Raw genomic sequence first — 23,465 nt, forward strand, 5'->3', positions numbered from 1 at the left:
GTCGTTGATTAGACAGAGAGGAGAAATTACAGATATAACGGCTAACCAATACTTAGATAGTAATAGGATTACTGATGCGCATAAACGAGAATTAATGCATACGAATGCTAGTATTAGGGATGGAGAGCTGTATTATCGAGACGCCAGGCTGACATCAAATAAAGGCACGAAGTCTTTAATGCCCTCCTCAATAAAAGGTAAGGGAGCTGCAGAATTTAAAAAAGATATATTAGGAATAGATCCAGATTTTGTATCAGATTGACGAATTGTATCTGATGAATGATGCAAAAATGTTATTGAAAAGGCCGGCCGATAAACTCAAACCCTACGACATTGGACGACTCAGAGATAGAATAACAGATTTACGAGAAAATTTTAGCGATAATGCCGATGAAATACGTACTATCGAAAATAAAATCGAAAAATGGAATAATGAAAACCCCGAATATAGAGCTATTAATGATGAATTAAGGATTGCGAATATGCGTCTTGGCGAGCTTAACAACGAAAAAGTTAAAATAAGGCTATTGAAAAGAGAAGCTGAAAAACAGTTAAAGGAAATTCCTGAAGATCACACCCAAGGAAAAGAAAAAGCCAAGAAACTACTAGCTGAACTCATAACAAGAGAAGCTAAAATTGACAATCGAATTGAATACGAAAATGGTAAGATTAGCGGGGCACGTGAAAGTCTGGCTACGACTAGGTCTCTTCGTGATGTAATTTCTGATCCAGAATTATCACTGAGACTGAAGCTGACAGAGTTATTTAAACGAAATGGTATTACAATCGCTGCAATACTGACTGCCCTTGGAATGACAATATCAACAATTACCCTGGCTGTGACTAGAGGAGGAGCGGGAGCAGGAGGAGCAGGAGCAGGAACTGGCGGGTCTGGTTCAGGTCCACCCAAAGTATATACAAAAGCGAAAGAAATTGTAAAGCAATTTGGCGAATGGTTAAAAACATTGGCCGCAAAAAGTGCTGCTGCAATACCAGGTTTAATCGGCTCCCTCGTCAGTTTTCTATTAAAAACAGCAGGATCGGTTGTCGGATTTGTCGGAGAACAGCTATGGATATTTTTAACTGGATTAACATTAGTCATTATAATAAAATTATGTATTAATATATGACACCCTACGGCATCAACATGTTTGGTGAAAAGAATATTGCAAAGTTTCTTTCCAAAAATAAAGACCTGTTTGGTTTCTCCGTCGAATTGGAATGGTGCAAACTCCGACGAGTAAATCGACATATACTTCGAGCAAATCCAGGTGTCCGACTCAAAGATGATAATCTATATCATAACATATTAGCTTTCGTGAAGGAATGTCAAAAGACTAACTTCTTTAAGCGACTAGAATTCATAGCTGTATTCCAGGATACTGAGGATGACCAAGAGGCTCATCATCTCCAAGAATATTGGGTTCTTCGATTGATTCGCGACACAGGTAATCGATTTATCTTTCAAGCAGACGGAAATATTTATGTAAAGATGTGATTTTTTCTTCTAAGTCATTATATACACGAAGTGAAATGTAAGATGTGATTTATTTTCTTTTTTTTTCTTCTACTATATACATTACACGAAAATGGGGTACGATAGAACATTATCACCGACTTTCACCAACCGAATACCGAATGGAACAAAGTCAGAAAGAACTCATCACGTGATTGCTCATAATCCAAGTGAGGCAGATCCAGGCCAGACACTTATCATACGATGTCCAAAGTTAGAAAGCGGAGTACTCTTAGTTCCAGATACTTTCGACCTGGTTTTTGATCTCGAAGTAATGGGAGGTGGAACTACCCGTGTAGTACAAAATGTTGCAAAAAATTTGGTGGAGAGTATGAAACTCACATTTGAGGGCCAGGCACTTTCCGATTTGAGTAATATAACCTCATTGAATGCTATCGTGATCTCTTCAAACATAAAAAGGAGAGATCGAACATGACACTGTACGGAATTCAGAACGAAAATCTAAGAAAATTGAGAAGTGGCGCGGCCGATGCAGATGCCGCCGTCGTGGGCGATAATTTACTTTTTGACACATATAAAACAAAATATGCTATTCGTCTCACTCATCCCCTCATAACAGGCCATGGAGTTGCATATCCATCAGCGTTAGGGAGTCATATCGAATGGGAAATTACGTTGGCACCCGCCCCCCAATTACTTGTTAGTAATAAACTGATTACAACCAATTATAAATTAAAAAACATTCAAATGGAATACGAAACAATTTCTGACCTCAATCTCGCGAGGTCAACTGCTGGTTATTACAACGGTGGAAAAAGTTACCTTTACGAGCATATACATTATTTTAGAAAAATCCCATTCAAAGAATCGGACACGGTTATCAATGAAAATATAAATGTACCACGACGTAGCATTAGAGGTATCGCTATACTCTTCACTAAAAATCAGAATCAGTCAGAACTGAACAGTGAACTTTTCTTTAACCCTTCCATTGAATCTGTGTCTGTATCAATCGAAGGCATTGCAAATAAAGTGTACGCTCAGAAGATGATACCAAGACAATTTTGGCGAGAGGTGCGACGGTATTTTGCTGAAGATAAAGATTGGTGTGAAATTGATATAGATGAGGCCGATTATTTGAAGAATAAATTCTGTCTGTTTATCGATCTGCGTAGTTTTAAAGATATTGAGTTTCATGGAAATGGTTTAAAAGTAATGAACACAAAGGACGGAATTCAACTTGAGATCCTGAAGAAAGATACCGCGTGGGGTGGCGATGACGCTCACAATGATAATATATTTGCCCACATTTATGTTATCAGTGATGCCCTGGTCTCTATTGAAAATAGTAGATTAAAGTCTTTACAATTTTAAACCCGTCGTCCGTCCTATCGGCCATGTTTCTGCCAACCATTCACCCGTGTCTGGATTATATAGCTGCACACGCTTGATATCATTTGGCGCCATCATGATTTTACTACGCTTTTCACTACGGATTTCTCCAGCCTTTTTCCGTACAAACTGTACAAACTGTGCCGGCTCGGGCTCCTTCCCAGTTTCAAACAGATCTTTATAATCTTCAAAGTTCAAATGTTTTCTAACACAAACATCTTTCACCCCTTTATTTTTTTTCGTCTCCGAAGTTGGAGTTCGAAAAGCATACACTTTCGAGCGTATGCCGACAAAATCAAGAATAGGTTCACCATTCAACTCATCTTTAAATTTACCTATCACTTTTTTATTAATCTTCGGAAAGTTGGGCCCACTCATCCCACTAGTATCATATATAGACTTCTCACCATTCTTTTCCACATCTTCCCGAACTATATCATTGAAAGTTACGTCCGGGTCCGGGGAGGGTATTGGCACACTGTAAACAAAACTGTCAGTATCCATGTAGGCTAATCGTATTCCAGGGAACTGGGCCCGAAAGTAATTGTAATGCGTCTCATACATAAGCAGCTTAGAAAGTTCCAGTACTGCGGCGCCGATGAAAACTGGTTTTACATATTTATGCTCATCCGTTTTCAGTTCCAGTAGAGCACTGTCGCAGGAATCACCATCCTCTTCGGAAGTTATGAAAGTTATATGTTTCATCTTTGGATTATACTTCTGAATCTTTTTACGTCCACTATCCGTGCCGTTCCAGTCCGAAACAAATTTAAAGTCTCTGTACTTTCGAACATCTTCTATTGTCTTACCGAACATTGCATTATTCATCAGCTTATAGAAATTCTTTTCAAAATCTGTCCCCCCCTTTGCCCTCATTTTAGTGTTAAAGTCAATATATTCCGCGAGACATGGAGCTTCATCGAAAGCAAGCACCCGATAAATCTTTTTCAATCTCATTCCCATCCGAAGATAGAATTCCAGCAACTTGTAGTGTAAGACATAGGACTCTCTATCCATCACACTTGTAATCAGTCGACCGCCCTGCCTCGGAAATTCATAGTGATGCGGTGCTAATGGCAAATCGCTGTGTTCTTCATGTAATTCGGCTGGGTATTCTAAGTCTACTTCTAGAAAACTTGGTGGAAAGGTGGAACCAGGTCCCCACGCTCCGCCAGCTCCACCTCGGCCCCCTTCTTCCCATTCGTCCCACTCTTCCATCGTCATCCAATGAAGTCCGCCCGTAGGCATTGCCTGACTCATTGCCCAGCCGTAGAGATTGTTTGCATCGAGATATTTTATTTCGGTCACCGGCTTCTCTGGATCGTAATTCCCGTAAGCAGGATGATTTGTCTGTAAATAATGAATATTACACTGGCTGATGCCGCCTCGAATTCCCCGTTGTACGAAAGTCATCTGCTCAGCATCTTGAATGAGTTTAAACTTATTACCCGTGTAAAGTAACATAGCATCCCATGTCAAGCCGGGCGCTGACATATAGTGGGCTGGATCTAACTTATATGCCCTTAAACATGTGTCACGGAAATTTTCAAATATATTTGCAAGAAGTAGAACGTCAGTCTCACAATAGAATTCCATATAATCACGAATCGTCTTACATCCAACTTCGTCCCATACTCTTAATGCATGTTCGTAATCAGACTCTGAAATCCCCTCTTCCGTCAATTCGCTATAAAATTCCCCCCTCTCCGGGAGCTCACCCTCTTCTAATCTGTCAACCGAGTCTAAATATTCGTAGGGGAAGAAACCTTTCGCCCTTTGAATGTCCGGGTACGAAAGTGGTACTGCCGTCCATCCGTGGTCCGGCACAGTTTTTGCCAACTTCGCCAATGACCCCATCATCAGCTGAGCACTGTCCATAAACTTTATAGAAAAGAAACGTCTCTTTATCTCCCTCTTCCCTCCGGCAACAACAATTGAGGCGTGAAAAATAAATGTTTTCGAGAGACCCATAATTCCTCCATTGCTCGTCTTAGCTATAATTTTAGGCTCTGGTCCGGAACCCCCACCGGCGTCAGCATCTCCTTCGGTAACGATTTCATGTAATTCTTTCAAAATAAAAGAACCATCGTATCCCTTGAGGTTGTGAAAGTAGATAGGAATGGTTCTCGACGGCCGGCATCCTTCGCAATAAAAAGTCGCCTCCTCCTTCACTACTCGGTATCCTGCCGGCTCTCCACATGCAATACAGACTGGATCATTGTAATTAGATCTATCTTTCATCGGTATTATTTTCCAATAATACGATTTCGAATAATACTCGGCCCGTTCTTTCATATCCTTTAGAAAGTCTGTAACACAGGAGAGACCTGTGAATGTTCTTTTACCATAAACAGTGGGTCGGCCCGGGCCTCGTTCCGAAGGTCCCCCCCACCCCCGTTCCACCATAACATACGAAAGACAAATTGGAATGTGTCGGCCGGTCCCCTTCTCAATAATTGCCTCAGTATCTGCATAGACGACGTAGGGAGAAGGAACCTTCTTCCGATGTCCTTCAAATTGACACACTTCCTTAGGAAAATCTGGCTGGGCAGTGTCTGTTCCACAGTATACCTGATGTTTTTCTAATTCTTCTGTTGACTTAAAACCTCTTTTACAAACCATACAAATACACTTCCGTCTGCGCTCATTCTTTCGATTAGTACGAGAATTACGAGGCGATTTTCCGCAGTAATTGGTACGAAGTGAGAACGGCCGCCGTCTTCACCAACTATCAGTAAGATATTTGCTATTTGATTCCTATCGGCTTCACCTTCGGAATGGGCTCCGCCTTCGGCTCCGCTACAGCTACTATATAACACATTTATTCCGGACGGATCGGGATCATTCTCGTAGATCTGAAATACTTGAAGTTTGACGCTCGGATTTTGCTGCTCGAAGCGCCTGAATACAGTCAGATCGGCGGGCGTAGGAAAGGGAATACCTTCCCAACAGTAGTCAGCAATAAATGGGGCGTACGTATTCCATTTTCTCCTTACCTGACCACATTTCTTTTCACGAAACTCGGGATCGCTCAACTTTATACTTGCTACGACGGCATACTGAAAACAATTCTCGACCCCCGGCGGTAGAATAAGATCGCTAACACAATGTTTATTTTTTAACCATCCAGGAAGTTGGACTGCGCCAGCCCCAGCCCCGAGTAAAACTTCTACTAGAATTACTTCAAAATTAAGTATCTCCTCGAGAACGAGACCAGAACCCTCAACATTTTCAATTGTATCAAGCATACGATCGTAGCGATCTATTAATTGTTGCCCCACATCCGATCCCGATCCTCTTACATCTTTTGTGTATGTATCATTTAATTTAACATACAATGAACGCGGTTGTGTATTACCAGTTTTCGGATCCGATAATTTGACTTCCATTTCGGTAAAAACAGAGTACATCTTTCGTTCCGAATGGACCATACCTTCAATATCCACCAGCTCCCCGATATCCTTGACTCGCTTGACTTCAGGAAATTTTTTTTGTAAAACTGCTCCCTTGAATGCTGTATGTAAACTGGCCATCTTTATGATATATACTATCCTAAAATTTTTTTAAAATGAAAAAATAATTATTCTATGATAGGTCATCAAAATCCACTATAATATTTTTGGCAGCATTTATTTGTTTATATATCTCACCTAATCTTTCTAAGTCGACTAGTTCTTCCACATCTTGAATTTCTGGTTTATTAGGCGCAGCACAAAATATTAATCTCTCAACAGTGAAAGAAAGAGCACGCTTACTTAAGCGCGGTTTAAATGCTAAGAATTCTATCTTACTACCTTTTCGGATATTACGAGGTACAATAGCAGGATTTTCTCGGACTGGCAATGGGCTCACTGTTTTAAAACCGCAGTCAATTTCTTGAACCATATCAATACATGTAGCGAAATCGTGATTTCTCCCTCTCCCTCTCCCTCTTTTAAACTGAAATTTAAAATACCTCATGCCCGGCTGCGCCCCGCTCCCTCGCTTCTGATACACTTTAGATGGATTGTAAAATCCGCAGGAATTATTCTTGGAGTGAGCGGCCAGGCTTAGAGCATAACTTTTAGCAGTAGATGCATCGAAACTTTCACCTAGGGTACGGAATATTATTAAATCAGTAAACTTTTGAAGACTCAGTTGCCAACTGACACACACCCCATCGCATGTAGCTGGATCTTTAGAACCATATTTAGGTCCGATGTTGAAAACTACTTCTAGCTCACTGTCTACGTATATGAAAGGATCTACATATTCACCAAATACTAATTTGCCTCCATCATCAATTTTGATGTTTTCTCCGGTTTCAAGTATTTTTATTGCATCTGAAATAGAAAGGATTGTCATTGTCTTATCGTATATATCTTAATAAAAAAAAATTTTAAAAAAATTTCTATGATATAGTATCCCAAAAATGTCATACATATTCATAAATGGACCAACTGGAAGTGGTAAGAGTTACGATGCAGTAAATTTGGATCCGTATCACGTACCAGAATTTGACACTAGTTTTTCCAGCAACATTGCCGACTTTTATAATGGGCGCCACGTTTCGATTGCCGATTTTCAGAATCAGTTTATAGAACATACTCTTAGTTTACAATGTCAGGCTGGGAGGAGGAGGGAGGTTTCCCTCCCTTCAGAACAATACATTATTTGTGACTCTTCCATAATTCAACATCTGACTTTTTCTCGAATCCGGGCGTTTCCGTGGCAACGGAAGAAAAAAAGATTGTTTCTAGAGCATTTGACCATTTACCCAGTTTCATTATCATATTCAAAGATATGCCTTGGGATTATTGCAGGCGGAATGTGTTGACTCGAGCCAGGTCGTACGAAATCACCGGTACGCCTTAGAAGAACTAGAAGAGATTCACAATAAGTTCAAACAGACTTTCTTAGAAATTTGCCACGACTACAGACTTCCATGTTTGGTAATTCGGAACGCTCTTACCCCCCTCGTTCTCAAGAATATACTTAATCCAACAATTGATACTGAGACAGTCGGACCAGTAGAATATCCACGAGCTTTTGACTTTGGAATTGCATGGGGCAGCTCACGCGATAGCGGCAGCCAGGGATTTTTAATAGACGGTTTTCAAGAAGGTGACCTTGAAAAAGCGTACTTCCCACCTGGTCAAGAACAACTAGAACAACCTCGAGTCTCACTAAAGAACCTACACAAACTTCTTAACGCTTGTGAATCTGTGTGTGCTTATAATGCTTCGTTTGACCTACGAGCACTTGACATTATGAAAAGTGGGGACTTTGAAGTTACTTGTCTATGGCTTATGTCAGTTGTGTACATTATACTTCAACCAGAACTTATCGATAAAGCTGAACAAGGGGGACTCGAAAGAACGGACTGTGGTAACATGAGAAGTCGTTTTGAAGATCTTGCAAACTTAATATGTTCAGGAACCGAGGGTACCACCTCATCCACATACGGCCGAAAAAGATGCAGTAAGTGAACATTACTTACGACAGTACATGATAAATACTTGGCCAGGTGGGGGGTGGAAGTGGGGTGGTAAACTGACACTTTCGGCTTTCAAGAAATTAAGACTTTTTCCATGGTACTTATTGAATAACTTTCGTAAATACTTACGTTAGTACTTACGTAGTACTTGACAAGTACCATGGACAGGAACTTACGAAGTACTTACGTAGTACCAGCACAGGAACTTACGAAGTTCTAATAACATTTTCCTCCGGCTCCCAACTATTGAAACTTTCTGGATAACCTTTCCATTTTATCAGATAATATTTCTTTCCTCTAATTTTTTTCGTCTTCAAAATTCGTTCTACTCTGTACAGCTCGTCAGCACCACGTTCTGAAGGTGCGCTCTGAAGTTCATCAGAATAGAAAGTGCCGAGTATTTCCTCTCCATTCAGATCTTTTATTTTGTAAACTGGTGGTGTTCCCAAGCCAGCTGCGTACACAACTTTTGAAACTACGAAAATCTCCTCTGTCCAATTTGGTAAATATCCTTTCTTAAAAGTGGTCTTGTATTTTGTAATTCGGACACGTTCTCCCGGCTTGAATTCAGGGTTGGCTCCCCCGGCTGCCAACTCAGGACCGAATAGTGTATAAAATGCCTGCCAATCGTTCTCCTCTGTTACGTCCCTGGGTTTCATTTTGATACTTCCGTGTATGGTGTTATTGTAATTCTCAAGAAGTTCTGGTAGAATAGAAAGCCATTCTCGTGTCTGTTTATATGTAAAGTATTTCCACATCATCGTCTTAAGAGTCCGATTAAAACGTTCAACAACACTAGCTTTTTTGTCACTGTAGGTGTGAAACCAGTGAATTCCCACCTCCTCCAACCACCCCTGCATTTTTCGGTTTGTAAATTCCCGCCCCTCATCTGTCTGAAGTTTGTCGGGCCTTCTCCCGGATTTCTTAATCACGTCTTGTAGCGCCTCTAACGTATCATCAGCCGTTTTTGACTGTATCGGCCTGGCCCATGCGTATTTACTGAGCACATCGATTACTGTTAGCATGTATCGAATGTTACGGTTCTCTTTTGCGAATGGGGGAGGGAATTCCACGAGATCCGCTTGCCATTGAGAGTCTATCGATGTTACAAAAACGCGTCGGCCGCCCGTAGCATGAGAACGAGGTACCGGTTTATGTAGATTATAGGTTAGCTGAGTTTTTAACCATTCCTGCACCTCTTTCTTGGTCACTTTCAGTCCGCTGGCCCGTGCTGCGTCATACAATTTTTGCACACCTCCAAAACCAGTTTTCGGGTTGTAATATAATTCTCTAAGAGTACCTTCGGCTTCAGCTTCCATAATTGCTATATTATACGAATAATTTTATGTCGTACGGATTCCGTAAACGAAATACTAGTTTACTGAATGGCCTACTTTTCAATTGCTTGATTAGGCCCACGGCTTCCCGTTCTGACACCTCCATTCCATATTCTTTTATAATAGTTTTGTTGTCTATCTTGTTCGGTGTGTAAAATAGTACTAACATCTGTATGTTTTCCCTAATGGTTTACTAATACTAGTATATTGTTGAGTCAGAACCCAGACAGATAATCCGTCATGTCTTGCGCTGAAACCAAGTTGGACTAAAACGTTACTGCGCTTCTTCATATCTTTGGACGAGGCGCAGTCATCGAGGATTATTAAAGTGTTCGTTCCAGCCCATTCTTTATGCACGTAGTTAATGTATCATCCACTGCATCGAGTCCGACTGGAAATATAAACACATTATCATCGGTGAAAATGAATCTTCTATTATACGCTTTATTATTCATGAATGTTGGGCAAATGAATATCACATATTCGAATTTCCTTAAGTACGGACCGGTGAGGAGGTCCAACATAAATTCTGTTTTGCCAGAATATGTCGGTCCAGTTATAATCATGTTGAATGGTGGGGTTACGTATATTGACATTTCCTCTGGATCTATATACTGTAAATTAATGAATCTCTTCTAGTTCTTTTAAGTTACTGGTTCGAGTTAGATGAAACCCAGTCACATCGACAGCATCTGAATGAACTATATAGTTAGTGACTTTATTCCAGTACCTACAATAGTAATGAATATTGCTAAAGATAACAAACCAATTTTACCATATTCGTGAATAGGGTCTGCAGATGCTGCCCGTTCCGGGGAGGGGAGGGGAGGGGACCGAATCCGAGTCGTGTCATTGTGAGGTGGTGGTGACTCTCCGGACTCGTCCTGCCACTTCACAGGATCTCCCCCCTCCCCTCCTCCTTCCATCTCATGTACAGCACTTTCTCGAACTTCCGTGTTTATATCACCATTCACCCCGAAGACCATAGATTCTGTTGCGTATTGCAATTCATTATTATAACCTGAGATCGCCGGGCCCGAAAGGATGACCATCTCAGACGGCAAGAGAAGTAAATTGGGCGAAACGGCCATATCAAGTTTGACACCAGTATTCATTATTGTGTCTTGATATCGCCTATAACTGATTACTTTGTCGGTATTACGAATTTCATCTTCGAGGAGAACGCCAAATTCTTTTCTTACTTGCTCTGCGCTGCCAGTATCGCCCACAATGGTACTGCGAATATTTGCTTGTGCGCCGAGTATGCAATATACGTAGGCTTCAAGGCTTTCGTTGAGGCGGGCTAGGCCAGCCTTTGTTAGTCCCGAGTCTCCTGTCAGAGGAATGAAACTATTATATTGTCCCTCCGATCCATCATTTCGGAAGAAATAGTAGTGCGGTCGTTCTTTGTCGGACAGTACATGTTTTTTCTTTCCAAAAATGGTATGTGTATAGAAAACGCCTCCGTCGGAGGAGAGGAAAAAGTCCCGACCGTTGTATATCGCTTTTGGCTGTCGAACAGGCCCACGATTAGTGTAATATTCATATCCATAACCAAGACCTTTATTTTGACCTTTTCGATAACGAAAGTCGGACTTCGTTGGACTTATATTCCAAATTCTGTACAGAGAAGTTCATATTGGACGAGATTGTACGGATTGTCGCCCGCTTTGAAGGTGGGGGTATCGTCTGGAAGTGCAACGCCCATTTCGTGAAGGATCCGACGTATTGTAAAATATACATGGAAACGGCAGAATGATCGTATTTGGGAGGAAATTTCTTATCAAAGAGATGGGCGAATGATATACCACAACCAGTAGTGCTACACCATACAGCGAAATTCAGTTGCTGGTCCCAATATTTCATATGCGGACTGCCCAGCCAGACATTACTTTCTTTCGCTGATCGATGAGTGATTACGTTATCTTTGAACACATCCCGAGGATGGAAAGTAAATTTATCTGTCGGCGTTACATATATTTCTAAGTCCATGAGAATAGGTTTTATTCCCCCGTCCGGTTTGGAAGGAATATCAGCATGCTGTACTGTCGGTACGCTCGTCTTATTCAATTGAAAAGCAACTGGGAATAGGTCTGTACTCATTATTCGTGTTTCTATATACAGATAGATTTAAATGGAGGAGAATTTTCTCGGAATCCCTGTCGGAACGATTTCTTAGGGGTACTAACATTCCAGACTATGTTAATACTTTATTTTATTTCGGATTCAGGTTTAAACGAATTTTTTATTTTTTACTTAGAATAGATAACATACTGAAAACAATGGAGAATTTAATAAAGTCATCGGCAGCGGCAAATATGGCAGCGCCCTACCGGAACGGTTCCGAAGGGGCTTCGGCACCTTCAGCGCCTTCGGACAATAATCAATCCATAATAGAGACAAAACGTGAAAAAATACTCTGTGTCATCGCAAGTGGTCAAAGCAAGTTATTTTTTGGTAAGGAGATTACAGTTGCTGACGTAGAAAAATGGAAAGATGAAACGGTGGTTAAAGCCTTCAAAATGTACGAAGCGAAATACAGTTCTCTTATAAGTGATACCATCACTCAAAGTTTCATAGATCTAGGAGCCGTGCAATAAGTCAGGTAGTTCCAATCGATGATCGAGATAACTATGCCACTGATCTTAAAAAGGATTTTATTCTAAACAGTGAAATAAAACGATTATCAGGACGGATAGCGTACACATGGGGGCCCCTGATTGCTCTAATTTCCACCGGTTTAATTACGGGTAAACATTTAAATTTTAAAAAAATCGGGTTTAATATAGTACCTGAAATAAATGGATTCAACTTCGCCGACTCAGCAAACGACTCCGTCAGAAGCCCCGCCGACGACCCCCACACTGCAAACGGCTCCGCCGACTCCGACACAGCGCAACATAGAGAAAGTGACGTTACCGCCGAAGCATCCAGGGAGAGTTGCTGCGGGCAAGAAATTAGCGGAATGGAACAGGCAAAACAGGGAGAAGAAACTAAAAGCAATGGAGGGGGGGAGAGGGGGGAGCGATGCGGTAGCGACTGAAGCAGACCTACCGCCTACAATGAAAGAACAGTGTGATAATAATTCACGCTGGTATAATAAATGTTATCTTGTTTTAGGAATTGTGGGAGTTTCATTGACTGCATTAGGGCTATATTGGGGGCGTGCTCGGCATTATTGTTCCGTCCGGCCTCCACAGAAAGCGAAAAAAACAGAGCACGTAGCAGCTCCATCCGGAACAGTTCCGACAGGGGTTCCGAGAGGAGGGAGGGGAGGGGGAGGGGGGTGTTCCCAGCTCCTCTACATTGTATGAGATGGATTAACTCCCCATATTTTTTATTTTTATTTTTTATTTTATATACTAGTCAGCAATCATGGATATTAAAACAGTTGTAAACACAATGTACGATGGTATTGTAATCGCAGGACTTGCGATGGGATATCTAATGATCTCCAGCAAATTTCTGAAAATAGAGGTTGGCGATCCAAGTCGTCCAAATTTGACTCGATTGGCAAAATTAGGCGGTGCGACTGCTGCCGCGGTAGCAACCAAAGATCTCCTTGAACAGAAAAATATTATTCCTGCAGAACCTTATACTTCGTAATGGCACCTTCGGATATTATTCATCGAACATTTATACTTAGTAATATATACATACAACGTACAACGATGATCATTGGATTGAAAGCAAAACAGGTGAACCTGTTACTGTTAATTTTTACCCTTGTATTGACACGACACAGTTTACGAAGATAAGACTGCTAGAGTGCGGACTATATAATTCATGGCATAACATAACATCGACGAATAATGTAATAAAATATCAAGAAGGTGACCAACCGAAGAAGACTAAATCAATACGTCCAGGTAACTACAATATCGATACGTTAAACAAAGCAATCGGGTTGAAGCAAAAATTAATTTTGAAAAACATCTGCCGACAAACCACGTTCTTCTAACTTTGGCTAAAGATGTTAAAGTTTATTTCAATGCTACAGGTAGCTTTGCCAACGTAGTTGGTTTTTCAGATAAACCTGAGGACAACCCAGTTATAAAAAGTACTATGAGTCCGAAGAAAGTGGATTTCTTAACAGTCACTAAATATATAGTTCATTCAGATGTAGTCGATGTTACTGGAAATTATGTTTCATTTGGTTCGGGTGCCTCCGGAGGATACATACAGGGGAAAGTATCGAACTGTTTACAAATACTTCCCATCCGGGATACGAGAGAAATAAGTGAAAAGGTTACTTACGATTTTAAAAACGGAGCAATTTCTATGCCATTGAGAAAAGGGGGAGATTATATGAATTCAATGCGTATCTGGATAACAGATCAGGATGGGAACATGATCGATTTCAATAACTGGCCAATTAGCTTTGTATTGAATTATTGTAGTCCCGAAGCGGGGCCGGTGTAACCCTATCGGAAGATAAACCATCCCACGACCAATCCTCCAGCAATATAGATCATCTCATATTTCTTTTGCTCAGGACTGGGCTGATAATAATTGAGAATTGAACTTCTTTGCCTGACGTAGAGTTGCTTTGCACCGCTTCTGCTTCTTCCAGGATTTCTGCATCTGTATCTCTTAATTCTGCCGCAGCATGTGCGTCCTTTGCCTGATTTTCTCTTTCCCAGTCAGCCTGTAGTAATCTTTTTTCTGACCAGACGTTGCGATCATGTTCAAATTTTTCTAATGCTTTATCATGTCGGACTTTCTCTTCAATAAGAGCCTCACCATTACCAGAAAGCTTTTGTCCGATAATATTTCCTCCTGTGAATGCCGTTGCATTTAATACAGCACCGAGAACTGTCATTCCTATAGCTGAAGCCATGACTGTGTATTGTATATTACAAGGTATTATTTTAATTTTCACTGTATATAGGTCCTACGGAGTATGTCTGATCCAAGTGGCTTCGGTCTAGGACAATTCGTATGCAAAATCTTGAGCTTGAAGATCTGAGTGATGTTAAAGTTAACAATAATACTAAAATGGCTGCTAATCATAATAAGGATTACGTCCTTCGTTACAAGGACCGCGAAAAATATTCGTTTAGCCAATGCCGCGGTGCAATCCCACGAGCATGCTGTAGAATTTTCCGAACTTAAAGACATTGATGAAACTGTAAATTGACGCCACAAAGGCTTCGAATGATCCTACTCCTTTTGCTCTGACATGGGATGGGGATAGTCAGAAATCATGCCTTATAATGTGCCGCGTAACATCTTAGATATATTGGATAGTGAAATTGCAGGAGGTGTTGCTGAACCACCAGGAACTCCGAATGTGATTTATTTTGATAGCAATGTAAACAAATATAAATTGTTAGATTTTCGTAGTTGGCTTACTCCTACAAATCCATACATTGCACTTCTTGGTATACCAATTCATCTTAAAATTAGTCCTCTTAATACAATAATGAAGGCAGATAATACACTAAGAAGGTGGATAAACGAGGGGGAGAATTATTGCTCGTATACAGCTAGCGGAGTTCCAGTTAGATTATTTTGGGACACAACTTTAAAGAAACTGGGTCTTAAAAGTGTTGGTGATGAGGCAGCTGTTCTCACTTTACAGACAGTAAATCAACAGATGACTGATAATATGAAAATACTTCAACATGGTACAGTTCTCATTAGATGTGTAAAGTTAGCTACTGGAGATGAATTTGACGATTTGGTTGGATATTATGCTATGAAAACAGATAACAGAACAACTTGTGATATTATCATAAGTATTGATAAAGATCGGGGAGGGGAAATGAGTATTGAATGTTTTGTTGGTGGGAATAGAATAGAGAACGACTTAGGAACTACATTTGTACGTAGAGATAAAAGAGTGAACACTTTAGATATCAGTACCATTCATCTGAAACGTCTCATATTATTTGAAGTAATGGTCTTCCGTCACATTTTAAGTTCAGAGGAAATTACTAAAATTTTATCTATCGGGTGAACAAGTTCGTACCGATAGGAACTTCGTGTTCAACATCAGCTAGACTCCGAGACCGGCCGGCCGGACTGACAACGGGGTCCTTTATATAGGCTAGTTTGATGGTGATGACTCACACGGAATTTCCCGTACACCTTCGGAACGTGTATAAACATGCTCAGCAGGGAATTTCCCCGCTTAGTTCAGGACAATGCACTGTTGCACAAGCTGCCAGCTGTTGCGCATGCGTGAGTTCGTATATAGGTCAGGGTCACACTTTAGTTACATGGATGGTTAAATTTTCCTTCGCTTCATGTAGATAAATGAATAAAATGGGTGTAAAAATTCTTACTTAATCCCAGTTGTCCACGTTTACTTTACTACTCTAGATTGTGTTTATCAAACCCTTAGTAATTAGTTGTTATCGAGCAAAGGTATTCTGTAAATAAATATCATACCTTCGTGACCCGTCTCGTTGACCCTATACGACCATGGAGCCCCTTTGGCAAGGGCGCCCTCTGTGGCATGAAGCTTTGCCGACAGCGTCCCTAAGAGTATTTTCTTCAGCAATATGATCTCTTCTGTTTCGTCTTCTTCATAGAATACCGATAGGATTTCACCATGGCGTGACATGACGAAGGAGAACCTGAAATTGACGTTTGAAATGTCCTTCAAACATTGCTGTAATGTTGTGAAAGGTTAGACATTGTACTGTGAATTAGAAATTACCTGAGTCGCAGAGCAATGCGAGTTCTTTATCAAAATATGTCAAACATGAGGTGAATATTACAGATTGTGCACACAACAATATGTAAGCAGTAGACATCTTTTGTCTTCCAAGTCAGAAGAATATCTGGATTTCCTAAAACCCAGGTAAATGTTTGCATAGCGCAAGTTTCAGGTATGCATGCCACTGTCACTGGGGAACAGATTTCTACCGAAATAACTTTAAACGGTCCTTGAAGGAGTGAATATTTTAGCGTATAGCCTAAAATATTGTGAGCTCTTCCACGTCTTGAAATGGGCGATCGCAAACGGAGTAAAATGTCGATTTTAGAAAAATTGGTGAAATCATGCAAAGCTCTTGCTCGAAACCCACACTTTCTCCCAAATTAGATTTTAATACCTTTCTGGTATATATATGGCATATTGAAATTGGAAACAAAGCATGTAACTGTAAGAGCACAAATCTTGCCAACTTACACTGAACTATGCTGTTTTAAAAAAAGCTAACGGATATTTGCACCAGTGACCAGCACCCATAATTCTGTGTCGCATTTTATGTTTTAAAGACGTTTTCTTCAGTTTACACATTCATCGAGTTTTATTCTAGACAAGAAATTCACTTTTTGACGATAGCATTGCACAATGCAACTTTGAACATATAGGATATTACTTTGCATTTCTTTATATGATGGAAAAGGTAAACAAATCTCATTTGTTTGTATGTGAAGTAATGACAACACTGTCCAAAGTTAACGCCTATGTGCTGTTAAGATACTTGTTACGGGTGTGGCTCTTTCTATTTCTGATGAAAACAAATAATGTCGAGTCGTGCAAATACCTGTTTCTTTTAATATAACAGGACTGACTGTCGAAGGTAGATATTACATTGCATACAGCTGTGATAGTATTTTGTGCTTGATGTCCTGCCAAATTTAAAATTTGTGCTTGTCCTGCCAAATTTAAACGCCCCTTTAAGTTTTCACATGAGAGCGATCCCACCCAGCATGGCTAGAGGCGTCGAATCGCTGCCGGTGTTAGTCAACTTACCAATTTGAAAAGTCATTGGAGCTGCTATATTCACCGACTGCGCCTAAGACATCATCAATGTAATATGAAAGGAAAAAAAGCAGGAAAGAACATGAAAAAAATCTATAGATCAATTCATTACGAATAAAGTACAACTTTTGAGTGAAAGCAAGCATTATCACGTTACGGAGAAAAGGAGAGGGTCCTGTGAGAATGCATACAATGTAACTCATTCTGAAGCTTTAAGAAATTAAAAGACGTTTATTTACTTTCCTTTTAATTGGAGTTTACGCACGAAGAATACGATAGAAATCATTTGTATCGCTGTACCGAATTATTGGAGGTTTTAAACTTCTAAGCATGCTCAATAGACAGCGTACAGTTATTACACGAAGGCAGTCACGGTGGGGGGACGATGCCTTACAGCTTCTGAGAGTCACCCGCTGGACTCATGAACTCTTAAATGGTAACAGTTTGTGGTTCAAGCTGTTCTTGAGACGTTGAATGGAATCTCCCATTAAAGCAGTAAGGCATCAAAGCAAGGGTGATTCATTTCAATACAGTCGTAGACTCGGGGGAACATCAATGCACATCGACTGACTGCTGTGAAAGCCGCAGAGGGCCTTTCTTTAGATGGGGAACAATGCCACCGGACTTAAGCTTATCTATTGTAGCGAGAGAACGCGGAAGTGATCAATATATCGATCAGGAAACTCCCGGAGTACTGAAAAACTCGCGGATATAGCTTCGTCGAATGACGAAATTTGTGACAGAAAGAGAAAATACCTTATGAAAGGTTTTCTCCATAAAGCATAAGAAAACACAGGGCTTTTCTACCTTGCTTTTCATGGGCTAATTGATAAATGATGTTCTTAACTGTCAGTCTGCAGTGCTGTCCTTCTTTCGTGTCTTCAAGCCAGTGGATTGAGATCTGGGGAGAAAGGTTCACAATCATACGGAGACGTAAGCAGAAGTACAAGCCATGAAATTAAGGTGACGATCGGATAGAGAAATGTGGCTCTCACCAAGATCTGCCAATTTCGACACAATAGTATCGGCCTACGGGCAGACGGAGGACAGTACATCGCTTTAAATCCTGAATGTTCGCTCAAAATTAATGTTTGATCTGCAATGCTATGAGAATTAACAACAATCAAAGAACATTGCGTCAGTGTTGCCAATATCATTCAACAATGACAGAATGGCAAAGTTGATGAAACAAGAGAACACACTTAATGTGAAGTGAAATGTGCCTCGAAAGCTCATACGATTCCACAATTTTAAAATTGGAAATGCTGAACGGATAAGGTCGATTCAGTGCGGAATACTGTGTCTTGCAGATGCTTAATTTTTCTGAATCCGTTGCAATTTTACACAGTTTAATGATGATGTCAAAATGCTAAATCCACAGCTTTAAACTCCCTCACGTGCAACAGTGTATTCGACTAACGGCATCATCCGAACATAAAAAAGAAGAAAAAAAACGAAGGGCAATTAAAATTGAATTCCGAAGCTGAAAACACAGTTGCTGTACGTTTTAGTTTTGGAAACATCGTCACATCGACGATTTTCTTTATGTCGCGTCACAATGACGGCTGCCATGCCCGTTGTGAGTTTGCGGGGATATGTGTTTTACGGCCCTTATACTGCCATATGTCGTGACTTGGCATGTTGCCATAATATCCCCAGACCAGCAGTGGCATGAGAGTGCCCGAGGACGTACGCACTGTTCGCTCAATGAAGGTATCTGAACACTAGTCCTGCGAGAAATTAAACATTTCTGGCCTTACTTGTGAAAATCGAAAATTCATAATGATCAGTTATCGCTTCAACTTTATAAATCTTTGTTTTGATGACAGCAACGAACGTAAAATTTGGCTGTTTTCTTAGCTACAGGGGAACCAGTGACCCGGTTCACTTAGACTTGCAATAGAAAACAATGACTTCGATCCTTTGTTAATATTGTTTGAATAGCGCCGTCCGAGGCACGATTCGCTCCGACGATTGTATATAAAATTACAAGGCATGCATCGTCTGGACATGTTACATCCTTGTTGAATGAGCAAGCCCTTGCATGAAGTCGACCCAGATGTGTTTTCTTGAGGAAAAACGATCACTTGTTGGTGAATGCATTCGGGCGCTGGAATTATTTGAAGGTCATTTCCTGCTTCCGTGTTGTCGATTTAATTAGTGCAAAAACGATGTCGTCATGGCAACGAACGCACCAGACTCTTGCAAGTTTGATTTGGTGACTGTTTATCAATATATATGACGGTTATTATGGCAAGTTTAAGATTACGGTACAATAGAAAATATTTCTGCCGACTTCGCAACACACTGTACTGTTTGTACCTGGGTAAACATTATTGCAGATACGTCCCATTGGAAGGTATGTAACTATTTTATATTATATATATATATATATATATATATATATATATATATATATATATATATATATATATATATATATATATATATATATATATATATATATATATATATATATATAAAACCAACTACATTTGCCTGATTTTGAAAAGAATTCTTCCCAGAGGGTTAAAAATCGCACAAGATAATTACACAAAACTAGAATTTTTAATTCCACTTTGTGACCTGATTGATTGTTCAGAATACCACGATTTTACTAGAGACAGTACTTGGATTTTACCATTCTTTACTCTTGATGGTTATATTTTATTTTCTCATTTTTAGTTTTGAGGTTCTTCAGTCAAATTGTTAATTGTGATATTGTTACCGTACTTTTTTCGTATTTTATATTTTTGCAGTACACTGCACCCTATATCACGTACCTGAATGAAAAAAGTAAGAAGAGCGCAGCAAGGAGGAAAATTGATAACTTACACTGGCTTTGGTTTCGATGATACCGGCATTTTGCAGCTGTGTGGTGGCTTCGTAGTCATAGGAATAGCTGGTCCCTGGTTGAAAGTTCACAAGATATCCATCTGTACGGAGACTGTAGACGAGACAAAACACCAGTACGGCTCGTAGCTGCATCATCAAGCAGCCACTGTGCACAGCCATACTTTCCTCGTACCCGGAAAAAAACACACTTTTCGCCTGACTCTTCGCTCCGACTTAAGAAGGTCCTAGGCTTAAAAAGTATACTTGTTAGACTTTACTCTAATAAAGAGTGTTAGTACAATCCTTCTACAGTCCATTGGCTGGACAACTTTAGGGCATACCATTTTGCCTCAAGGGGTAGCCACGCGTATACGCGCAGCGGGACTCTCAGTCGATAAATTACACAGAGGATTAACCATGCATATACTCTTCTTGATCACCTAGCGTCTTTCTTATTCGGTATTATTTCATTTCAAAACAGCGCCTTGTGAGATGAAGATGAATGCGGAGGAAAAATCGACTGGTACTTATGTATTGCGGTCACTTGATCCTGTAAACCGCCTCGGAGCTTGAATACGGAAACCTGCCATTTTGTTGCAAATTTCAATTCATCGATTTGAATGTCGAAAGTAAATACTACAGGAGTCTGGACAATCTCCACACAGAGATTGAAGCGCAGTGGGGCAGCACGTGGATAATTCGAACCAAGCTAGAGGGTCTCCGAGTCGTTGACCGCGCGCCGCCACCAATCTCTGCTGCAGGCAAATTTAAATATTCCAAAGTCGGACTTCTTTCAGTCCTGCGCGCGCCCAAATAGCTAAATAAACGTGGCGGAAATAGTAAACGGATAGGAGCAATCCAGCTAGGGATCACACTTTCTGCACACTGGTAAATAATAATACATACACTAATAAAAATAATAAATAATGTGCTAAAACTTTGGTAATCGCGTCTGCAAAGGCCGTTGGGGCATACATTTTGAATCATCAATTTACATCCCTGTAACCTAGAGCAAGGTCTATGTTTTGCAAGTGTTCACGGAATCGAGGATCGATATTCAAAGTAGTGTACTATTCATGTATCTAATTTTTTTTTTGTTCGAAGTATTATATATAAAACGGACAGAAAATGTATATCATGGAAAACGCGCAATACCCAAAAAGTTGGTGAAAACCGTCGCCTGTGGCAGAGATTAGTGTGGCTTGTACTGAGACTCCCCAGCTAGGTTATAATTTTCCACGGCGCTACAATCTCTGTACGGAGATTGGAGTCTGGAATGTTTTTAACTACTTTAATGTGTACAAATAACAATACTGAAGTATGACTTACCGAATGAAACGTGGTTCTGTCAATATTTGTTCCATGTTTGCAAGCAGCAGCACGAGTCATTCGAAACCGAAATAAGGTTCTTGGTCCTTCTGCAATTTCATATAAAAACTTGAAATTCGTTTCCTTGTTCTTCAGGACTATGACTGACTGCTCTAAACAAAAACTAACGACAGCTAGGTATTCAGTCGATAAGTGAGACTCGAAAGTTTCAAATATATTCTGTTATATTTCACTACATCGTGAACATTTCCGATGAAATGTATTTTAAAATCCGTAAACAAAGACATGGACGTTATGCTCTATACCAACATAACCGATTCAACACAGTTTAAAATATATTATTCTATTTCGTGACAAGTTCAGTGTCGGAAGAAGAAAGTATTTTGCAGGTGGTCTTTTGATCTCAGAGCATTATGTCGTAAATATAGCAATTATGATGAGATAAATATACGTAATTTATTAATCAAATACACCTAAATGGCTGAAGGTTCGAGAAAATGTTCTTTCGCTGAATGAAGAAGGGAAATCGTTATTTGGTCTTATACCCGTTCTTCATAAAGTTTATCACATTAGCTTCATAAATTGCTGGCATAAATACGCCGAATGGGAAGACAATCTATAGAAAAATGAAGCAGTTATCTTGGTTAAATGACCGACATGATTCTGATTATAGAAATACCACTTGAGTAAACAATATTTAGAAAATATGATTCTTAAAGAGGCACTCCCACTTGGTAACATTTTTAAAACACATTTTTTTAATGTTAACGGTCGATATTTGACGTGGGGACTGCGCGCGGATCGCGAGATATCGATAAAAACATGTCATTTCCCGAGCGTATTTTTCACATCCCGAAGTTTTACGATCGTTTCTAATTTTGACCCGAAATCCCCCGAAGGTTTGTTGTTCTACTGATTGACGATATTCTAGGGAGTCTACAATAAGTTCGAACGACGCAATTAATTTACTTCCCACAGCAAAGACTTTATATACAGCATTATGCCTTTACCTCAAGTAAGTTTTGTAAAACTTCTCCTAAGCTTTTGTCGTTTTCATTATTCTAAATCAGTTGTACTATATTTTAACCAATACCACATAAACATCAGTTTTTACCTGTCAAATATTAACCGCCTCTGATGACTACATTTTGTCGTCTGCCACACAGTACGCCGCGCACGTGGTATGCGTCTATGCGTACCACTCGGCGGCCGCTATGTATCAACCGCACGTAACTGTGCTAGTCACCTATGCGAATTCTGGTGGAATCAAACTTTGCTTTCCGTTTTTTCTCAGAGTCAGTAAGACTCAGCTTTCCCCCACGGGGCATGACCGATCACCGACGCGAGTGGTACTGTGGCATACAGCAGCGTAAGCGTAGACTCGTCCTCAATAGCTTAGTTGACAATGGCCCCAGTGCCGAACGTTCGATGTTCGGAAGCTGAATTCAGGTAGGCCACCGGAATTCAAACTTTTACTTTTTTGAGGACATATTTTTATCGATATCTCGTGATCCACGCGCAGTCACCACGTCATATATCGACCGTTGGCATTAAAAAAATGTGCTTTAAAAATGTTACCAAGTGGGAGTGCCACTTTAAGGAAAGCGTTCAGTTTAGTGAGAAAAGAGATTCTCATGCACTTAAGTCGTCAGGAAGGTAGGGTAGCCTTGCCTTAAACGCAACTTTTTATCGGAAAATGTTTGAGCTATCATCTAATTGACTTGACAAGGTTTTTCGTTGTGTATTCACCAAACTCTTACAAGAAATTATATTGAAATGATTGAGCAGTTAATAATGGGCAAATAATTCTGCACTGTCGATAAACTAATACCAGTCTGAGATTTTAAGTTTTTATCGGCGAAGAAAGCCTGTCAAATCAGTAATCTAATAAGGGACTTT

At 40.2% G+C, this 23,465-nt stretch overlaps 1 protein-coding gene across 1 annotated transcript in view; it reads right to left on the minus strand.

The window, feature by feature from the left end:
- LOC139147434 (uncharacterized) overlaps nucleotides 1–20,509 on the minus strand; it is an 85,624-nt gene extending 65,115 nt beyond the window's left edge. The window contains exons 1-4 of the mRNA XM_070718541.1: nucleotides 20,238–20,509; nucleotides 18,210–18,303; nucleotides 17,394–17,436; nucleotides 16,079–16,266 (exon numbers count right to left, since the gene is read on the minus strand). Of these exons, the coding sequence (XP_070574642.1) occupies nucleotides 16,079–16,266; nucleotides 17,394–17,436; nucleotides 18,210–18,303; nucleotides 20,238–20,417 (505 nt within the window). The 5' untranslated portion in view covers nucleotides 20,418–20,509. The remainder of the gene's footprint in view (nucleotides 1–16,078; nucleotides 16,267–17,393; nucleotides 17,437–18,209; nucleotides 18,304–20,237) is intronic.
- Between the last annotated feature and the right edge of the window lie 2,956 nt (nucleotides 20,510–23,465).

The sequence above is a fragment of the Ptychodera flava genome, chromosome 13 (genome assembly GCF_041260155.1).
Source record: "Ptychodera flava strain L36383 chromosome 13, AS_Pfla_20210202, whole genome shotgun sequence".
NCBI classification, from domain to species: Eukaryota; Metazoa; Hemichordata; class Enteropneusta; family Ptychoderidae; genus Ptychodera; species Ptychodera flava.